We start from the raw sequence: 21,550 nt of genomic DNA on the forward strand, positions 1-21,550 counted from the left end.
GTGTGTGTGTGGTGCTCTGCAATGGACTGGCATTCCATCCATCAGAGCTGAATTCTCCTGTCTTGCGCCCAGTGTTCCTGGGATAGACTCCAGATCCACCGTGACCCTGAGCAGCATCAAGCAGTTAGTGACAATGAATGATAATAATACACAAAACTCATGTAAGACTGTGTAATTAAGACTACACAAGGAGTGTTGTAAGAATGAGGTTTACGTCCTAACGCTTTTTTTTTTTTTTAGGAAATTTGTACATGTATTGTCACAAACATAACAAAAATAGATAGATTTTAATTTCCACTATTGAGTTGTATTGTTTGTTAGGTTTTTTCTGTTTTGTTTTAATATTTGATACTCTAATAATAAAACAACAATCTACACAGGTGTGTTTACTGTTTCCATGGTTTCATTACTACTCTGTAAAACTTTTCCCTTTATCTGTGTAATGTGGTTAAATATTGTGGTATGCAATACAACTAAACATGCATTCATTAATTATATGCATATCATTATTGAATAAATATTGTGGTCTGTAATACAAAGGAACACTGGGTCGTTTCAGTTAATGAGTGGTTATAACCAGCAGATGGCGCTAAAGTAACATTTAAAAACTGAACTTGGCAGAATTCAGCACTGCAGTAACAAAACCAGCGCTTATGACTGCTTGCATGTAGGCTTACAATAATGTTATTATATCATTGATATTACAGGATATAACAAGTTATTTGTCAGGATATATTTACTAGGCTAAACAGAATATGACCAGTTCATATAAAACGCGTTAACCTTTGCAGCAAATATCGGGATGTCCTGTTGTCAGAATCACGAATTGCTGCTTATTCGAGTTAACTAGGTAGAGTGCTGAAAGCCTTCACTCCCTACCCTATGTAGTGCAATTATACAGGCTGTCAGGAGTTATTTAGGATTGAGCCACTGCAGTACCCGGATGTAGTGTACACACATCACGCCTTTTTTCGCTTCCTTAACCCCTCCTATTCTCTGCAGCAAAACCAGCAGCGTATATCTTTTCTACCTGCTGTGTGTGGCAAAGCAAGACGAATATTTGCCTGGATAGGAAGAGGCTGTTCGAGTTTATTTTTTGCAGTCATTTGTTGCTGCCCGTTTTTGAAGCGGAATTTTGTCTCCTGAGCAACAAAATGGTGAGGAAATGTTTGCTATACGGTGGCTAATAAACGCGGCCAATTTAGTAGCGCTGTAGCTAAAGCTCCAAGCACAATGATTAACTATCTATCTATCTATCTATCTAACTAACTTAGCGACTGTGGTTGTTGCTTTACTCTAAACTCTGACTAATAGTTAGTCGAGCGTACACAAAGTGGCGGAGATAAGCTGAGAGGTTTTATTTTGTGGTACTTTTGTGCCAGTGTTCAGTTTGTGGCCTGGATAATAATAACAATTCGGAGCTTCGTGCAAAGTCGTCGCTCTGTTACAGATAAGTGGGGTTTTCTTTGTGTGTGAACGAGAGAGAGAGAGAGAGAGAGAGAGACAGGCAGGCAGGCAGGCAGGCGTTGAAACATTTACTTGATTTAACATTTAAACACACTCGGTATAGCGTTTAACTGCCACTGATTACAGGAAGCAGGCGGAGTTCATATCTGCAGCCTGGATACCATTTACGAGTCGGATGTCGCTGAGGAGCCACAGCCCCCAGTGTTTAGGTGAAGATATGAAACATGCTGTTCATAGGAGTACACGGGTTTACCTCGATAAAATAATATCAAAAACATAATAGCTGATGTGTTAAAGAAAGTCTCCACCCTGAACCATATGAAGTATGATTAGATCGAAATATTCCTGCCGTGTTTAGTTATTCTGGTGTTAATTTGTTGGTTGGTGCTGCATTTTATTATTAATAGTGGTAATAATAATAATAATAATAATAATAATAATAATATTCCTGTGAGAAGTTAGAGGGTATGTGCCGCAGTGTTGTCTCAGGGGACATTGCTTAGCGCGCGCGCGCACACACGGTGATTTTATCGAAGACGCCAGTAGGCGTTCCTACTACTGGTTGCCATAGTAACATTTATCAGTGGGTGGCGCAACTAGGCACTCCACTTTTGACAACAAACCCGTTTTCTTGCAGCTAAAACATTCCCGAGAGCGAGCGTGTGTGTGTATAGAAAATTCACTAGTGCGTATAGATATATGTATCTCATCCTACTAAATGAAGGAGAAGATGAGTGTGCTCTTTGCCATCGCGGCCATCTTAGCTTAGTTTATGGCCTTAGTTAGCGAGCAGGGGAGCGTCCTACTGTCTTCACTCTCATTGGTAGTCTGCCCACCGAAATTTGCATAAAGTTACATTTGGACACGCCCACATGTAGTCACCAGCGGTCGCTGTCACTCATTTCACTGGAGGTCTCCAGCTCTTTAAGTTTACATGGAAAACAAACAATAATCCGATATTAAGACAATACTCTGATTAAGAAATTACCACGTAAACAGCGATTATTGATGACCTTAATCTGACTAGTCACACTCGGAGTAAGCACAAATAGAATTAAGATGTGTGGAGTATTCCTATTTTAGTCTCATTATTGAAGTGCATTATAGACATGTAAACACCTTAATCACACTATTAACACCGTGTGGGAGTTTTCACCACTTTTTGCGATAGGACACGTACACACACGGCAGCGCTCAACCGTTTGACGGCAAACAAGGGAGCACGGCTGTGTCCGAAACAGCGTACTTACCTACTACAATATATAGTTGGCAAAATATGTATTTGGCTACTATATAGTAGGTAAGTATGCAGCTTCGGATGCAGCCCACTGCTTCAAGCAGTCGCCTATTTGCACATTTAGCATGACTAATAATTAACTGCACTTGAAGCTTTCGTAAAATTAAAAATTAACCACACAAAACTGTGTACGGTAACATAATGAAGACAACCTGTATATTGATACGTGAAATGATAAGTTGGAGGGATAAATCGGAACTTAATAACGACCTCCGTGCATTTGATGTGCAAAGTTGGGAAAACATGGACACCTTTTGTTAGCAACAAGCTAGCCAGCTAACTGTGATTAGTGATGTATATGTACCTCCTCAAAACAACAAACTGTATAGTCAATGTTATAGAATTAACACATTAATATATCTATCTGTATATTGTTTGATCTAAAGCAAATACTAGTATATACCTTGTAGCTCATATATAAAGATACAGGAACTTTGTTTACTGTTGGCCGTGAGAAGCCATGTTGATGTGACATAACTTGCTGAACTCGAGGTTGATGAGACCATCCCACATACCCAAGGAAGAAATTATGAGCAATAGTTGAGTGCAGCAATAGACCAATATGTTAATGACGGAAGTTTAAACCTTCAGAATTGAATGACAAAATTAATATTGGATGCCACTGAAGATCAAATGTTCTTTATAAAGATTAATAACAACAATAAAAACAGTGTTTTTCTACAACTTTTAATTAAATATTTAAGGCTAAGGGCAATCTGTGTATTCTGTGTTTTCAAAACCATGTATTATTTGAATACTTGGGCGTTGGTATAGCAGGTTAGTGTTGCTGCCTCACAGCTCCAGGGGTCCACAGTTTGATCTAGAGATTCTTGTGGGGTTTCCTTGAGATTGGAGGATTATTTCATGTTTAAGACAGTGAAATTTTGATTATGGGCCTAATGCAGTTGGGTATGATTTGTCTACGTCAAAAGTGGGCGCTTTGTCGCTCGCCTGTCAGTTGAGAATTCTCAGTGGCTTTGTGCTATATCCAGTGATGTTGAAGTAAAACTGACTCAGTTGCTGGGTTGTTATCATGTTCCAATGGCAGAACCACAAACCCAAAACTCTGGTTACCATAATATGAACTGACCAGCAAAATGACCTAACAAACCAGCTCAACCCAGTGAGTGAACTATATAAAAACAGCATTTTTTAAAAAAGTGTTTACGATTACATTTGACATGAAATTAACCTCAAATAAATGCTGTTGTTAATATTTACAGCACTTAGCAGACGCTATTATCCAGAGTGACTTAGAGAAGTGCTTTGCTGTCTCCTATTAAAAATTACCCTCGTGCTAGTTTACTAGGTCAGGGACTACCAAACCTAAATCTCTGCTGGGGGGTTAGTACTGCACGAAAATAAAATGTGCTTGGTGAAAAGGTATGTCTTTTAATCTTTGTTTAAAGATCTGGACAGCCAGGGGAAGTTCGTTCCTGAGATCCATGCAGAAACATGAGTGCCTGAGGGATTAAAGGAGAGGATGAGTTGAGGGTCATCAGCACAGCAGTGGTATGAAAACCCATGTGAGGATATAACCTCACTCAGAGAGAGGGAGAACAGAACGGGACCGAGCAGTGAACCTTGTGGGACGCTTCGAAAAAGGCTTTGAAAAAAAGATTAGTCTTTTTTTTTTTTTTTTTTTTTACCCCAAGATCATGTCTCTAACAGTTAGGACGGGTCAACGTTAGAATGATTTTCGCCTATGTTCGTGAAGCTCTGAACCAGGATCTGCCGTTATTGATATTTAATTGAGCAAGCCTTGCAACTCTAGTTGCATTAATTATGTCAGTTGAAACACTTGAGTTGTAGTCATGTAACCTGTAACCAACAGCAAGTTAAATGCGTGAAACCATTTTGGTATCAAACCGAGCATTGCAATGTTTATTAGTATTTCTATAGTGTGAGCATTGTACTTCAGCAAAACCTAGCTTTCACAGATGCAGATTTATACATCTATTTATGGGTTTGTGGTCTCTCACGCCCTGCTTTATATCTGTGATCAGCTCACCTTCTGACCTGAATTAGATCCAAGCTGATAAAGGTTACCCACGCTTATAGACAGACATGTGACAAATTAAAGGAAAAGCCAACATGAAGCAACTTAGTAAGGTGAAGGACCTCCATAAACCACCAGAACTGCTTTAATGTGCCTTGGCACGGTTTATTCAAGTCTTGGAGTGGCTAACAGCATTTTTTCAGAAGATATTCACTCAATTAAACTCTGTTTCTTCCCCATTAATTTATCACCAGTCTGTACAAGACTGTCAAGAAAGTCTTGGATTAATATAGTTAGCATTTTGTGATAGTCGTTAAAAAAAAGCAGAAATCATGAACACAAAGAAGTGAGTTACTGATACCGGCTATAATGGAGCAGATCTTTACTCTCATGAGCTCCGAGTCTTCACGGGTTTTATAATAGAACTGTTTCTGGGCCACACACGAGCTACTTTTATCTATTTTTTTTTTTTTTGGCTGAGAGGGCAGTCTTGTGACTTTGCAGAAACTGGCTTCAATTAGGGAGGGCTAAAGTGACCAAGATAAAATACACACACAATTATTTTAAGATGTCTGTTTAGGTAAGGTTTGCTCATAATCCATTGCAGCAGCATGTGATTTGACAGTTTTAGATTTGTATTTGAACTTACTCGAAAGGAACAAGTCATCGGTATCAAATGAACATTGCTCTAGATATAGATACAGCTATACCAAGCAGAGATGAGGTAACAGTAGTGCACACTCAACATTATGCATGTTACTTATCCCCTTGTAAGTAAACCTCACCTGTTAAAAAAATTATAATAATAATTAAATAAAAAATATAAATATATATAAATAATCGTTTTAACAATTTTTTTTATAATCAAAATGCAAAATGACTGGTTTGTGCCAAGTTTAAGAAATGGATCAATTAAAAACCCCTTCATTAGAGGATTCATGTAAGATGTCAGTTCATAGGCAAGAAAGTACAAGGAAGTTCACATTGAAAGTGGTAATTGTTCTGTAATTATGTTTACAGATAATAAGCTGTAAAAAATGCATTTTGACTTTGATAATTTTCATAATGTGTTTAGATGATTGATTAATAAATGAGAAATTATTAAATGTGTAATACTTATTCTTACAAAGTAAACCTAAACAAAAACTGCCTGCAGGCTGATGATTAGTTGTTGCTCTGAAGCGCAGAGATTTAAAAAAGAAAGAAAAAGGTTTGCTTTATTATTATTTGGTTATACTGCGATGGATTGGCACCCTGTCCGCCTTGTGCCCGATGCTCCTTGGGATAGGCTCCAGGTTCCCCACGACCCAGTAGGATAAGCGGTATAGAAGATGGATGGAGTATTTGGTTTTATATTTATAAAAGACATGGGCATCTAGATGCTGTCTTAAGATAAGATTGGTACATTTGATGGCTTTCCAGACGGTTCCATTGCATTGAATTGAATTGAGTGTCCAAGATTTATACTGATTTTGGATGTATAAGAATAGCTGGCACTTCAAAACCAGGTGATAATTACCAGTTGCTTTTCACTAGTGAAAGAACCAAATCTACAGGTTTTTCAGTATGCTGTTATAGGATGTGTTCAGCATACATTTATATATTATAGTGGCTCCTTGTGAGTGCTGTCATGCCCACCCCGCTTCATTATGAATAAACAAACTGTAATTGTGGCAGCCCCATGTGCAATGTTTAGGGAGCTCTTTAAATGGAATAAATTAGCAAAAGGTCTTCCAAAAGACAGAAGCAGCTCATTAATGGAGTGCGGTGGTTCTTGTTGCACAAAGCTTTCATCTTTCTCTCCATAACCTATTATAGCTCAAAGCTGTGAAACGGTTAGGCAGACCATTACGTACATTCAAAAATTGTTCAGCATATTAAGAATGATGTAAAATTGGTCTGAATGTCTGAAGGGCATCCTGGGTAAGTTAATAATAGGTTGTGAGTACTTCCACCTATTAAAGGAAAAGTGCACCTTGAGATATATCAGCATGAAAACATTGAGTATCGTGTACAGATGAGGAGGAGAGAGAGCGGAAACAAAGTAAAGAGGTAAAGCACTGCTGCACTCATTTTTTTAGGTAGATGTAAAGCACTAGATCTGGCGTCACTATCAGCTGGTTAGTTGAATGGCAATGTAGGTAACGTTCAGATGGTACAACCCGATACGATTCAGTTCAGCATCAATGCGATTTGAATCAGCTCCAACGCAGTATGATTGAGTTCAGATAAGTTTAGGTTTTTCCACCACAGGAAAGTCTTCAGGACTGAGGAGTTTACGCTAAAAGAAATCTTGCCATTGAACACAACTGAATATCAGATATTAATTATGAATGGGTTTTTCATTATATTTTTGAGGTGGCTAAAAGTTTGTTTGTTTTTTTTTTCTTTCCAATTTGTCACTAAGATTATGTTCTACATGTGGCCTGGCCCACTGAACCACAGTTCAAAGCACATTTTGTTTAGTCTAATTGCCTCTGAATGAAGAATCCATTATTTATGGGCTGCATCGAGTGTTTCTCTCATACTCTTCCTAGGTGATGCTCAGCTCACTAAACAGTTCGTTTAGTAGAAGGACATCTCTGTGATGAGGGGCTCACTAATATTTATTCATGTCCAGTACTATGATTCTATGGTTGTGAATGATTTCCTGGTTTTATTATTTTGAAATTGCACAACCTTATTCTTTTGTGCTTAGTTGCAAGGAACTGGGTTTAAATTCAATTGATTTGTTTTTATTGTTCACTGACCTAAAAAGAGCAAAAGCACCTTTTAATGTAATTTACATCTGTTCTCTGATAAGGGACTCTTGAAAATCTTTGAAATTCAGTGCTTTTTTATTTTTTAACCCACATTTTACACATCTATGATTAACACTGGTTTTGGTACTAACATTGTGTATTCCATCTACCTTCAAGAGTACCAGTTAAAAAAAAAATATATATATATATATATATATATATATATATATATATATATATATATATATATATATATATATATATATATTTAAAACTATTCAGATTTGCTTGCAATCACATTTCACTCAGTCTTAATGCAAATCTGCCTGTGGGCAGATAATGTGGATAATGCAGAAAGTTTAATGCAGAGAATTTAATCAAAATTGTGCGCTGTATTGATTTTTAAAGGTCACAGGAAGGAAACTACGGCTTACTTTGGTTTTTATTTTTATCTCTGTCAAATTAATTTCTAATTAGCTTGCATGATAAGGTTGAGAAAACGTGAACTGTGTTTACTTTATATTCCACATCATTGCCAGTATTCAGATTTTAGTTTTGAAATCAATCCAGTTTTATTTCAGAGATGAGAAGTGTATCTATTTTGTACACAGTTCAGCGTGTTACCCCAGTCACCTATTGAACATGTGGCTTTGTTTCCCTTGAGCCCATCTGAACACTGTCAATAATAAATCAAAGCCGAATAGATCTGTTCTGTTAGAGCTCTACTGTCCACAGCAGTTTTTGTTTAATGTGGTGTGGAGAAAAAGAATTTCAGACCCTTGTGTAATTACAAATTTCATCCTCTAGCCTGGCATATTTGAGCCCAAGCTTTGTTCCTGTCATAGCCAATATATGTATATAGAGTGTCTCAAAAATCTCCATACATTGTGGACTGTGTTTGCTAGCACTACGTCGGTTGTGCCTTCGTCAGTGGATGTTGGTGGACGTTGACTTCTCGGTTGGTCTGCAACAATTACCGTCTTTTTGAATTTGTTAATAAGTTTAGTAACAGTGTCGTATGTGTCATGTTTCCTGATACAGCCATGAGAATGGTGTCAGTATGGTCTTTTTTTCAAAGGCATTCTTACAGGCTATCTGAAAAAGACAAATATAATATAAAACTACAGTGTTTCCCACAGGTTGATAATTTACTTGTGGTGGTTGGCGTGGCGTGTAACAGTGCGGGTTCAGTAAAAAATTAGTCAAACAAAGGTTTACAGTTGCAATCAAAATTATTCAACGCCCATTGCAAATCAGGTTTATCGTCCAAATTTACAGACTTTCAGCTGTTTGCAATGAACAAATCAAACGAAAGCAATTGAAATAGTTCAACACAATGAATGATTCAAGTGGTTTCCACAAATTCAACTGAAAATGCAACTTCTAATGATTTCACCAGTCTCATCACAGTCCAGGGCCAAATTGTGATGGCCAGAAGACTGGGTCAGAACATCTCAAAGTCTTTTGGGGTGTTCCCTGTATGCAGCTGCAGTACATACCAAAAGTGGCCCAAGGAATGACAAGCGGTGAGAGGGTCACGGGCGCCCAAGGTTCACTGATGTGCGTGTGGAACGAAGGCTAGCCCGTCTGGTCCGATCCCACAGAAGAGCTACTGTAGCACAAATTGCTGGAAAAGTTCATGCTGACTATGATAGAAAGGTGTTGGAACACACACTGCATCACAGCTTGCTGTGTACTGTTTTCTGTAGGCACAATGTGGAGCTTTGTTACAGTCTGCAGTGTGTTCCATGTTGTACGTGCAAATTTCACATCTCGAGTGCCAACACTGGCTTTTAGCTCATTAAAACCTTGTTCAGATCTGAGCATATCAGCATCTTCTATTAACTGGCTGCTGTGAAATAAATGACTGAGTTCTACATGAGCTAACACACCTCCAGCGAGCCACTTTTTTTGTTTGTTTTAATCTTTGCGCCTTTGGTCACTTTTGAACACCAGATGTACCAACAGCAACAGAGTTAGCATGGTTGCTGAATCTGTAGAAGCAGCTGTTTCAGAATAAAGTAGAAATGCATGAATGGCTCTGACTACACTGGTCCTTTGTGGATGAGTTTGGATGCCCTGGCTGTGGGCAGTCTAAAGGAAGGTAACTTATTATTTTCTCTTTTTTAGGGAAATGAAGCAAGTTATCCCCTGGAGATGTGCTCGCACTGTAAGTATTAGCATTTACCTGAAACATTTCGTATGCCGTAATTTTTGAACTGTTTTTTTGTTAGATGAGTACAGAAATAACAGCGCAGCTCTTAGTGAACGTTTAGTAATGTAACAGTCTGTAGGCAGAATCTACTCTGGATGTGATTGAGTAACTCTTACATAATCAGTGTGCACATTTGAATTATTTATCTAATTGTGCTGTAGTTGATATTTAACACATTGTCTCTGGAAGGAATTAAATTTGTGCCAAAAGTATTGAATGTATCTTTTCAAGAAACGAATAAAAATATACAGCGAGAGAGAAGAAAAGCACTCTGAAATTGAAAACCGTGAATTCGGTGGCAAAAATTGAACATGGTCTTCAAATAAACAGCATTCTTTAACAGTCTTCTAAGCTTCATTTTCACTAATCATGGTTTCTGAATGCGCTTGCGGAGTTTTAGGTTATGCTCCACAAGTTTACGTTCACCGTTCTGGCACAAATCTCACATGTGGGCAGGCGATTTACTCTCATTGGCTAGTGAGATTTGGATCGACAAAGAACGCTGTTTATTTGAAAACCATGTAAAATTTTTGCCACCGAGTGTTTTTTCTTCTTTTTCATTGTATATTTTTGTGCATTTTTAGAAACGTTATTTAATTCCATACCTCTGTAGTTTTTGTTTGTTTGTTTGTTTGGGGGGTTTTTTTGGGCTGGGGACAAAATATTGTGTAGTTAATTTCAATGTTTAGTCATGTCTTTAAAAAAAAAAAAAGTAAAGCACCTTTTTTTTTTGTTTGTTTGTTTAAATGTTTACATAGTACACATTTGTACATTGCACCTAAATAAATCCTAAAGATTGTTTGAATTGAAATTTGAAGATAATTGAAGTTCAACAGGTTCACACTGTCTAAAAATTCCCTCCTCTAATGTAAAGGGCATTCACACTGCTACAGATGGAGCCACACTTATTTTTAGTTATATATATATATATATATATATATATGTGCGCGCTGTTTTCATTGGTTTCATGCCCCTTGGTCTCCTGGACCTTATAGACATGAGCATGAGCAAGACCACCAGAATAGAGTGGATAAAGAGGAAAGATGTGCTTGGTTGTGAGTTGCTTCTGTTAGGTTTTTTTTGTGAGGCAGCGTGTTACGCGGGGAGGCAGGGCAGACCCGTCTGCTCACATTTTCTACCTTACATTATCCTCTTTCTTGAAATGAAAGACCAAAAGTTCTACTTAAGAACTCAAACAGGGTAGAGAGCGGAGTGGGGGGAAAACCTGCTTATGCAGTGTGTTTTTGTGTTCAGTCAACCATTGGCACTTCCTTAAAATGAGACAAAGTAAATTTGTAAAAGAACACTCCTCTCCCTCTCCTTTTTCTATTCTATTTTTTTTTCTTGTAGGTAATAATATAATAATTCAGAAGTAAACTGCATTTGAAAGTTGGCACCGTAAGAGCTCAAGGTTTTTTTTTTTCTCTCCCCAGTTTGTTAATAACCCTGAAAATAACAGGAGATAAACAGGTGTGAAACCATGACCCGCAGCAGGCCTTGTGTGTCAGATATTTTCTGTTCCAAAAACACACGTACACACACACACACAGATCTTTATCTATGATGGGCTTAATCCCTGGCCCTCCATTTGTGTATGTCTTGACCTGGAATTCACCACAAATACACTGTGTACATACAATGTTCTACTTACTCATTTTATTACAGCCTGTGCGTGTGTGTGTGTGTGTGTGTATGTATGTATGTATGTATGTATGTATATATATATATATATATATATATATATATATATATATATATATATATATATATATATATATATATATTAACTATTAAATTTAAATGTTTTTGCTTAATATGAATTCTATCAAAAATGCATTAACAGAACATATGATTACTACACTCTAACCTGCACTGGCTTGCTACAAAATATTTATTATTCATAATATTGAATGCCACTCAATCATACAATGTATCCGGTTTTTTTTCTAATTTTGTGGATGTTTTAGACTTACACTGTGAACACTTGACTGATCCTGTAATTGGTTTATTTGTAACATGTAGCATGCACATATCAGAGCAAGCCACACTATATAAATAATGATGCTTTTGCACTTCTCCGCAAAAGCAAGATATAACAGCATATGGCCGAGACAGGTGCACAGCAGCATCTATAACCATCCTATGCTGCATGTAGTGGCTCAAAATAACCTGCATGCTGGAGTTCCTTGTTGCTAAGGGTTTCCCCAAACGCAAGATTCTCAGGGCAACCAGAGGAGGTTCTCTTATGACCGCATAGATATAAATACAGCCGAGGTGGCTGCCTAAACCAGCACTCATCAACGTAATGGTGTTGGAATTCAGATCATTTGTAACGGCTTTAACAATGTCGAATAGCTGTGAGGCGAGGAAGGCCCTTTCTTTTTTTTAAATGCCTTATTTCTGCACAGTGGTGAGATTCTAGATCTCTCGACCTCTCTTCATCTAGCTATTAAAATAGGAAACCGTTTTTCTCCCACTCAAGTTTAGAAAGAGCATGCCAGCTCACTTTTTTTTTTTAAGCTTAATGTGGAGCATTACACTAATGGAACTGAGGTGTGGACCATATGCAATTACTGACCCACCTAGTGACACTCTACTAGAGCTGCACTCTCCCTATGTTTCCAATACGAACATTTGCAAGATTAATGTGTACTACATCCCAGGGAAAGTGTTAACGCAGTGATGAATTTAGCAGGTTTTTTCCCCCCTCTGCCTAATGGACTAGAATGTCAATTGATCCAACATGTTAAATTGTGTTTTAGCTACAGAAGCAGCAAATAATTTATGTATCCAGGTCATTTGTGCTAGTAGATACTCACTATAACATTGTACCTGGTCATTTATCCAATCAGCATTCAGTTAATACAACAAACATCAGTATGAGGAAAAGGAAAAATGTGTTCTTGGTGGCGTTGACTGTCGGATGATTGATTGTGCCAGGCAGACAGGGTTAGGTATTTAGGAAGAATAACAGGAAGGATGCAGTAACCTAAATAACCAGTCTTTACAACGTGGTGAGCAGAAAAGCATCTCGAAATTCAGAAAACACGGAACCTTGAGGTAGATGGGCTACGTAAGGAACGTCTGGCAAGATAAGGAATCTGAGGCTGCAGTGGGTGCCGGCTCACCGAAATTGACCAGATGATGATTGAAAAACAATTACCTGTGTGCCTGTTCAGTTTCGGTGCACACATGACACTTTTCTGGCCATTAAGACTCACCTGAAAAGATTTTTAGATCCATTGTAGAACTGGTTAGAGCTTATGGCTTAGATTGACTAAAGGATTAGGAGACAGCGTGAATAAGCTTGTAGTTGACAACAGCTTGTATTGTAAGCAAGCACACGGAGCAATGCCTTCTGAGGGAAAGGAGCAGACTATAGGCTGTAAGTTTCTACTGTTTGATTTACCATTAAGTTTAGTTAAAATTCTTAGCTATAGACAACTTTGTTTAGATATACTTACACAGAGTATATGCAACAGATTTGGTAGTTTGAGTCCCTCCTATTAGATATTTAAGTGTATGAGGACAAGGGTTAATGAGCTGAGTTGGGTACTTTTTTGTTTATTTCCCTCCCCCTCATCTGCTTTTTCTTCCCTCTAGTCGATGCAGATGAGATTAAGAGGCTAGGAAAGAGATTTAAGAAACTCGACCTAGATAACTCCGGATCCCTGAGCGTAGAGGAGTTCATGTCCCTGCCCGAGCTGCAGCAGAATCCGCTGGTGCAGAGGGTTATCGATATATTTGACACAGACGGCAATGGGGAAGTGGATTTCAAAGGTGAGGCCATGCAAACACTTCATCACCACCACATGCAAGTATATATCTGCGTAATGCATTGTTGTATAGTGTGCAATAATTATCCTGCTGATAAATGCTGAAAAGCCCCTGATCAATTCAATGCAACATTTATTGTGTTTTTGTTCATGGAGAATATTTCCTGTTTAGTGAAGTAGTAGTATTGCTATTATGCAATTCCTCGTTTTCTTAAATCGTCAATATTTTATCATAGGGTGGTATTCTAAAGTATTAATGAGGAACATGAATAAAGACCTTTGTTGAGAAATTGGGCAAAACAAACCTTTCCTTTTCCAGCATATTTCTTACTTTTATAGCTTAGGAGATGGATAATCTCCATCACTCCATTACTTAAACCTTATTTCCTTAACGAAAGTCATACTTATGATTTAATGTGAGGCAAAGTTAAGGTCTTTGCAAAAAATGCAAAAAAAAAACAACTAAACACTGTGTTTTCTGTAGAGTTTATAGAGGGCGTCTCACAATTCAGTGTTAAGGGAGATAAGGAACAGAAACTCAGATGTAAGTGCAATTCCAGTGTCTCGGTATGAAAGTACATGAACATACATCTGTGCATTTGCATATAAACATCTTTCCAAACGTCTCCAGTCGCTTTCAGGATCTACGATATGGACAAGGACGGCTATATTTCCAATGGCGAGCTGTTCCAAGTGTTGAAGATGATGGTGGGAAACAACTTGAAGGACACCCAACTGCAGCAGATTGTAGATAAGACCATTATCAATGCAGACAAGGATGGCGATGGGAGAATATCTTTTGAAGAGTTCTGTGCTGTAAGTATTCTCTGCCAGGCAACACTCTGGCCAACATTTACTTCAGGGGAAAGTAGCTAACATGCTCAGTAAGCCGCAGAAAGCCGGCAGATGACATTGTGGACTAATTTGCATATTCATCGAAACATCATGATCATTTGCATATCGAAGCGTGTTACATGAGGAAGCAAGATTTTCTGATGACCCTTAGAATAGAATGCAAAATAGAAAATAATAGATGGCTGATAATAGATAGGAAACGACTATGGATGGAATAACTCTTCTCTTCTAGTCCTAGTAAATATCACCAAGAAGAGAGCTTAAATGTTTTTGTTTTTTTAAAGTGTGCAAATGCGACAATGTTTTAATTGATAATTTGTTGCATGTGTAAACACCTTATTCAGAAAATCCACTGAAAGGAGATACGTGCACATGCTCATTCCGCCAGGAATTGTGGGTGCTGACAGAGACTCGGCTTACGCAGATGCTTAACTGACCCTTTATATTTCCAGGAGGTGTTAGGCATTTTTGATACTGAGAAGTGTTCGTCCTAATTAAATTAATGTGCAAAAGTAGTAGTAATAAAACTAATAATTGAGCATACTCTAATACCAGTGCCAGCATCTTGAATCTCCTGGGAAATAACAGCATGAAAGGAAAAGCGCAGTGTAGCGCATCATACTTACAACAAACGTATACGGGAATCTTCCGATGCTCGTACACGTATAAACATCGTATTCGGAATATGGCTGCAACCCAGATATAGACCTTAAACAGAATTGAATGGGTGTGTAAACGTAGTCATGGGTGTTGAGGAACAATGGCGATTACAGTGATTGGTTGTTGGGAAAAGTGGAAAGCAGTGACTCATCTTTGGAAACTCGTGCAAGCAAACGATTCAGTCAGGCTTTACACACTGGTGATAAGTCAGCCGAACCTGCATCTGAAGTTTGATAATCAGCAGCTTGAGAGCCGTATAGAGTGCAGTCGCTATGTCTGTTCAAAAAGTCGCAATATCTGATCCAGAATATTGGGGGAAATGACGTATTTTTCCATTCCGTTTAAAAACATGATGCATCTTTGCTTGAAAGACATTCCAACGATATAGCACATGGCAAGGAAAGCTTAAAGACTCTTCTGAGAGGACTTAAATGTCAGGACTGAATCATCTTAATCAATCTGCTTTAGAGTCTGGCATATGTGTACGTGTCTATCCTGGCGTTTCTCTTTTCACGTGTTGTTACCTGCTGATGAGTGATGACTTCTGTTGCTTGTGTTTGCATATTACGCTACTGCAAGTCTGACTTCTTTGATTTGTAATAATGAATAATTCTTCATCATAACTAGTGTTTGTAGTGAAACTGAGTTTTAACACAAGCTCTGTCTCAGTCTGTTTAATGGTGGCACTACTACTTAGTGTTTTTTCTTTTTTCTTTTCAGAAACACATTTTGTAGTTGTTTCTGATCAGATGGAAACTCTGTGTTTGTATCATTAGGAGTTATTTTAAGTTTCTATTTGATTCTTTACCCAGTCGCTTGGGATAAAACTGTACACCGATGATATCCAGCTCCAGTGAGTCTTGTAATACTAGTCCAAACACCTTGATTCACTAGCACTGTTTGCATATGCTTTTCCTCCAGGTTGTTGGTGGTCTTGACATTCACAAAAAGATGGTAGTGGATGTGTGAGTCTTCACACATCCTCCTTGCCACCTACAACACGTGCTTTCCTTTCCATCTCTGATCTGCTCAAGACATCTAGCAAATGCTCTTTTTCAATGGAAGTATTTACTCTGTGAAGCTACCTTATTGCTACCACGAGCCTGGTGAAGCCAACGCGTAAGTGTTTTTGAACTCTGATCCTCACAATAACCTGGTGTAGCACTTTACTGACTGAAGAACGGCAAAGAGCATCTCTATCTGAACAAGGGAAGACAGGGTGGCTGGTTCATTTTTTTTTTTCTCACTTTCTTTTTGTAATTTTTTTTAATTTATATTTATTTTGGATCACTTTTTTTTAAAAGCAAGTGTATATTAAGCTTTCTGCGAAGGAGGAAGTTATCTTAAAAGTTAATGATGGCATTTCAGTACAGAAATAATTAGGGTATGATGTGCCAAGCAGAACACAATCAACAAACCAGACAAAGATCTTTTTAATTAGAAAAAACTGGTTTGATTTTGTTTGGGTTTTTGTTTAAGTGAATACTTTTTTTTTCTTTTCTTTCATTTTGCAATGTTTCTATTGTTCTTGTGATTAATCATGTTAATCAGTACTTTTTGTATTGTGATAAATTATTTATGAATGTTCGTATTACTGGAGAGTAACTTTATTCTGTGTTTAATTCGATGACAGTCCAGTAGAAATAGATGCCAAAAAAAAAATCCAACTGTACCGAAACATCAGTGACTTCTTCAGGTTAGGATTTTGTTAAAGACCTTCTGATGATAAACAATTAGTAATGTTTCAGTGCTCAAATTCTGAAAGATTTGTTGAATCACTGAGCTCTGATGACCGCATCCATTATTATTATAACACCTCTGCAGATCATTACGGCAGTTTCATTGCAGTCAGCATTGTTTTTGCTTTAAAAACCCAAAATAATTCTAGATACATATGTACCAGAAGCCAGAACACAGGATTTAGAACAGCAGTACGCTATTTGTGACTACTCCATACCCCCACGTGGACGAACGAAGTATTGTATTTTAAATCCAAAACGCCCAGTGAGACATTAACCTTAGAACTTTAGCATGACAAGAGTAAAGAGTATGACTGGAAAGGATTTGCTCCTTACTTCCTCTACGCATCTTCACAGGCTTCTCTCACCTGTGGTACCTAGCGTGTCTCTGATCCCCCAAGTGCTCCTCCAGCGTCTGCACGAACATGTTCCCTTCTGCATGGTTTCTGATTTACAGCACGTCTACTGTTTACACTTGTGATATTCAACATCAAATATCGAATAATTATGGATGTCGCCAAAAAGTTTTGAGGGGGGGGGGGAACTCAGCACAATCGGTGTTCTTGAAAAGTACAAATACATATATACACTCGTTTTTCTTCCTGAATATTAAGTTGCAGTGAAATGTATGGTGTCTATACAGTATAGAGATATATATCCAGTCAGTGATACCTTATAAAATTTATTTTTAATTGCTTTAAAACTAATTTTACTCCAAATTTATGTTGATGGAATGGGAGAATGAGCGTTTCATTCCCAAATCGACATCGAGAATCATTATATTTCCAGTTGGGGACGTCTACTCTGCATGCTGCATCATATTGCCTACTGTTGGGAATCCTTGGACTTGGTACTGTATAAGAATAAATAAATATTTTTAAAAAGAATATATACACGTTAAGCATTTCTTAATGAATCCACAACCTGCTTCATTGCCAGTGATGTACAGTTTATTTTTGAGTGTTTCAGTGATGTTTATGATCAGTCAGTGAAAGAAAAGTCCTCTGACAACTAATGACTCCAGTCACCTGTAGCGTGAAGATATTTGCTGGACATTTTTCTGCTTCAGTCCATGAGCTGTACAGCAGGGGGAGGATCAGAGAGTTGTGCCCGGTGTTAGAATCTCTCTGCTGCACGGCTGGCGACTGCCCGAATGTTCCCATACACCTTTGATGGTGGACTTCCTGTGGAGGTGAAAGTAAACAGCATTTTAAGTTCATGCACTTCATTTAATCTCACACACGTACGTACACACGTCCACACTTTTTCTTACCTAAAATAAGGTTACATATAGCTGTTCGTGCCATCTTTATATTCTGGAAAGACCCCAAAATGTGAACCTTGCTGCAAAATAAATATTTTTTAAAAATTATTTCATGAACTTTGGTTCATAGAAAAAGCACCTGGAAGTTGAATTTTCTTTAGACTCACGTGTCCGCAAGGACGATCCTGGTCTTTGTGACATTTTCAATGGTGAATTTTGTTTTGCCTCCTTTGCCTGCTATTCTCCCAACAGCTCTCGATAAGTGATCTCCTTTGAGAGGCTTAACTGTTCCCCAAAACAACACGAAGCAAAAAAAAAAAAAAGTCAACAAATGTATTTCTGGGTAGAACACATGTACAAGATGGTTAAACTTCCAAAGGACAAAAACAACAAATGAAAATGCCTCAAACAGAACTGTGACATCTTTCTAAGACACTGCACCACTAGGTGACATGCAATGCTTTTGAGAGGGTCTCAGTGTTACCAGGTCAGCTTTTGCCAGAAGCCTATTTTTGAAATGCTGCTGTGCATTACGTGTAATACGTGCATGCTCTGTACATTACTAAATGAATACATTACTTTGTGCATCAGTGAATTGGTTTACTTGGTGGTTGTTTTTTAAAAAAAAATTTATTCATGACAATATTTGTAGAAAACCTTGATATTTAGAAGCAATGCGATACATCTTACAAATGGTAGGCATGCTGCCAAACTATGGAATCAGCTTGAAAGAGACCTCTTTTTGTCTCCATTTTGAGTTGCTTTTGAAACGCAACCCTGTCAAAAACTGAACACATGAGCAGTGGTGAGAGTTTTTCCTCAAACAAACATGATCAGTGAGCAAAAGGTATTCACAAATTACACTGATGCTCGGAAAGTCTCAACCAAAAAAAAAAAAATGTTAGTAGTTCTGTTTGGATGCTTGTGCATATCAGGGTGTACAAACTAAAATCACAGCATATTTGTTGCTCACAAGATGGCTTTTTTCGTCTGAATTTTCATTTAAAAGTATTCCACTAGCTTTAACCAATAAATATAAAAAGGTAAAAATTTACCATCTGTGACCTCAAAGGTTTCCAGAAACAATTCATCCAGTCTGATGAGTGCAAGTGCATCCTGTGGATTATTTCAGAAACTCACATGAATAGAACTGTTAAAAACACTAAACAATCAAGTGCTAGATTCAAATGCAGAGCTGTGACTTAACTACCCACCTCAACCTGAAATCCTAAAACGAAGGCCTTTACAAAATCTGCTGCTTTCGTAAGAGCGCCGATATCCTGTGTTTCTTTACACGTCTGTTAAGAAAGAGTGCAGTAAACTGAGGAAGAGTTGCAGAACCATGAATATATTTACTCACCGGATGAATGAGTAATTATAGAACACTTGTCCTTACCTTAATCTCCACATTTCTTGTTTTGAGATTAAATCGGACTTGAAGTTGCAGGTTTTCAACGATGGGGGTGAAGATTTTGAGCCAGTTTTCTTTCAGAGGTGTATATCGGTGAGACGGCACGGGGATTTTCCTCATTTCATCAGCACCACCCTGAAAAAGCACAAGAGCTCAAGATTATACAACTCCCAATTTAATAAAGTCAAAGGCCCCTGTTCTCATGGGCATAATAAACAATGCTTTTATTTTTATAGCAGCATTTTACAGAAATTATAGAATGAAAGTGAGCTTATACAAGCCATGAGAGTTCAATGAGGCTAGATGTTACAACAGAGATAAGATACAAGTTTTCAACCTTCGAACTTTGATAGACTGCAGAGTGTCTGTAGTTGTGAACCCTTACATGCATCCATCCATTTTATACCACTTATCCTACAGGGTCATGGGGAATCTGGAGCCTATCCCAGGGAGCATTGGGCACAATCACACACATTCATACTCTACGGACGCTTTGGACATGCCAATCAGCCTACCATGCCTTGGACTGGGGGAGGAACCTGGAGTACCCAAAGGAAACCCCCACAGCACAGGGAGAACATGCACACACAGGGCAGCGGTGGGAGTTGAACCCCCAACCCTGGAGGTCTGAGGCAAACATGCTGACCTCTAAGCCACCGTGCAGGGATTCATAAAAAGTATTCAACATGTGCTGACTTTCCCTCTTTGATGTATAACAATTAAATACGATGTGAGATGTGCTTTTAATGTGTTTTTATGGATTGATTAAAACATTACCTATCATTCTGTATGCTTATTTACGGTAATGCACTGAGTTTTTAAAGTAGTGGGCCTATTGTTTTACTAATTCACACTAGGAATTCTTGGGGTCATGGTGCTGGCTGGCCATGAGAATTCGGGGCCCTTAAGATGGCCTTACTAGCAAAAAAAAAAAAAAAAGACACATTGGGAACCTCAACTAGAACTATACAATGTTATAAAGGTATTCTGCAAAATCTTAACAGTCTATTCGCAGTCTATCAAATATAGCCACAACCACGCTTTCTAGGTCAGAGCTTGATCACTTTTAAATACCAGGATGTATCTCTCGGTGGTTTTCATTCATGCCTGGAACTATGTAATGCAGAGATTCTCAATGTTTCAGCAACCAGTGACCCTGTAACACTGTAAAAGAAATCCCACTCACCCAATTACTACAGAATATTTTTACAATCAAACTATTCAATGTGTTCAACAATATTTTGGATATTTAATGAAGCTGTAATTCTTCGCTCCTAAGCTTTCCACTAACAGAACAAGCGGATATTATTTATACACAGACTTTTTTTATTGAAGTCATTTCATTCAAATGAGCAGTCAAATAGGCTAATAACTAAATATAAAAATAAACCATGGACGTTGTGGCTTTGCTACACTTTGAAAAAACACTGATCTAAAGGACAGCTGTAGATGTTTAACAACTCTTCAAAATAAATGTGGGCAGCAAAACGAATGTTTTGGCTTTTTTTTTTTTTAACAATGTGGATCCCGGTGATGTGTTTGCTAACAAAAAACAAAAATCTAAATAAACAAATGTATGTGTGTCTCGGTTGTTCGAATCAGCTGAGAGTCGCGCATGCGCACAAAGACAAAGATTTATCCAGCAGGCTTCGTCATGTAGGATTAAACTGTGTACAAGTCCATATGTTTTGACAGAACTGAGTGATTGTCAGTTACCTTCAGTCTGTCTCCTGATATCGGGGGAAACTGTGGTCTCTTCGGTGCCACTGCGTCTTCAGACTTCATTTCGGCTTCACCCTGATCACGTTTACGTTTGGACGTTTTCTTCGATTTTACCTTTTGGAAAGTGTCCGTGTTTTCTCCATTCTCCACAATACTGATCTCCTCAGAGGCTGGGTTACTAACCGTCTCCATCGTGAACTTCCGAGTGGCTCTTGCTTATAAACGTGATAAAAGATACGTAGGATTAATTCGAGGAACTGTTTATCTCGAGCACGCGGTGTCCTCCATTCTACCAAAAGGACCCCAGATTCGTCCGACCACTGCCTGTATGCGTTTGTAATTTTCCCAGAGCTATTTAAAAAATATACCAGGACCAGAATCGCGTTGTATTTGTAAACATATTT

The 21,550-nt window shown here is 38.1% G+C and overlaps 2 protein-coding genes across 3 annotated transcripts; one reads left to right on the top strand and one right to left on the bottom strand.

Annotated features, from left to right (window-relative positions):
* The first annotated feature begins 1,004 nt into the window (after window positions 1-1,004).
* On the top strand, window positions 1,005-17,935 carry ppp3r1a (protein phosphatase 3, regulatory subunit B, alpha a). Of its 2 annotated transcripts, XM_053620526.1 has the most exons (6): window positions 1,007-1,157; window positions 9,635-9,674; window positions 13,323-13,499; window positions 13,980-14,039; window positions 14,127-14,311; window positions 15,932-17,935. In XM_053620526.1, exons 1-6 carry the CDS (start codon window positions 1,155-1,157, stop codon window positions 15,977-15,979), a joined length of 513 nt encoding a protein of 170 aa, XP_053476501.1. In that variant the 5' UTR covers window positions 1,007-1,154; the 3' UTR covers window positions 15,980-17,935. The 2 variants fall into 2 exon arrangements, with proteins under 2 accessions (XP_053476500.1, XP_053476501.1); XM_053620525.1 differs by lacking the exon at window positions 15,932-17,935 and having other exon boundaries at window positions 1,005-1,157; window positions 14,127-15,920.
* Window positions 17,682-21,461, bottom strand: pno1 (partner of NOB1 homolog). The gene is made up of 7 exons (XM_053620522.1): window positions 21,141-21,461; window positions 19,410-19,559; window positions 19,228-19,311; window positions 19,069-19,129; window positions 18,181-18,298; window positions 18,023-18,093; window positions 17,682-17,933 (listed from the first exon to the last, which is right to left on the bottom strand). The coding sequence occupies exons 1-7, from the start codon at window positions 21,336-21,338 to the stop codon at window positions 17,866-17,868; spliced, it is 750 nt and encodes a 249-aa protein (XP_053476497.1). The 5' UTR covers window positions 21,339-21,461; the 3' UTR covers window positions 17,682-17,865.
* Window positions 21,462-21,550: the final 89 nt, after the last annotated feature.

The sequence above is a fragment of the Ictalurus furcatus genome, chromosome 3 (genome assembly GCF_023375685.1).
Source record: "Ictalurus furcatus strain D&B chromosome 3, Billie_1.0, whole genome shotgun sequence".
NCBI lineage: Eukaryota > Metazoa > Chordata > Actinopteri > Siluriformes > Ictaluridae > Ictalurus > Ictalurus furcatus.

Coding starts and splice junctions, on each gene's coding strand:
- ppp3r1a (XM_053620525.1), top strand. Junction 9,675..13,322: donor CCTGGAGATGTGCTCGCACT/GTAAGTATTAGC, acceptor TCTTCCCTCTAG/TCGATGCAGATGAGATTAAG. Junction 14,040..14,126: donor TAAGGAACAGAAACTCAGAT/GTAAGTGCAATT, acceptor AAACGTCTCCAG/TCGCTTTCAGGATCTACGAT.
- pno1 (XM_053620522.1), bottom strand. CDS start 21,338: ATGGAGACGGTTAGTAACCCAGCCTCTGAGGAGATCAGTATTGTGGAG. Junction 19,312..19,409: donor CAAGAAATGTGGAGATTAAG/GTAAGGACAAGT, acceptor CTTTCTTAACAG/ACGTGTAAAGAAACACAGGA. Junction 17,934..18,022: donor TATATGTAACCTTATTTTAG/GTAAGAAAAAGT, acceptor TCACCTCCACAG/GAAGTCCACCATCAAAGGTG.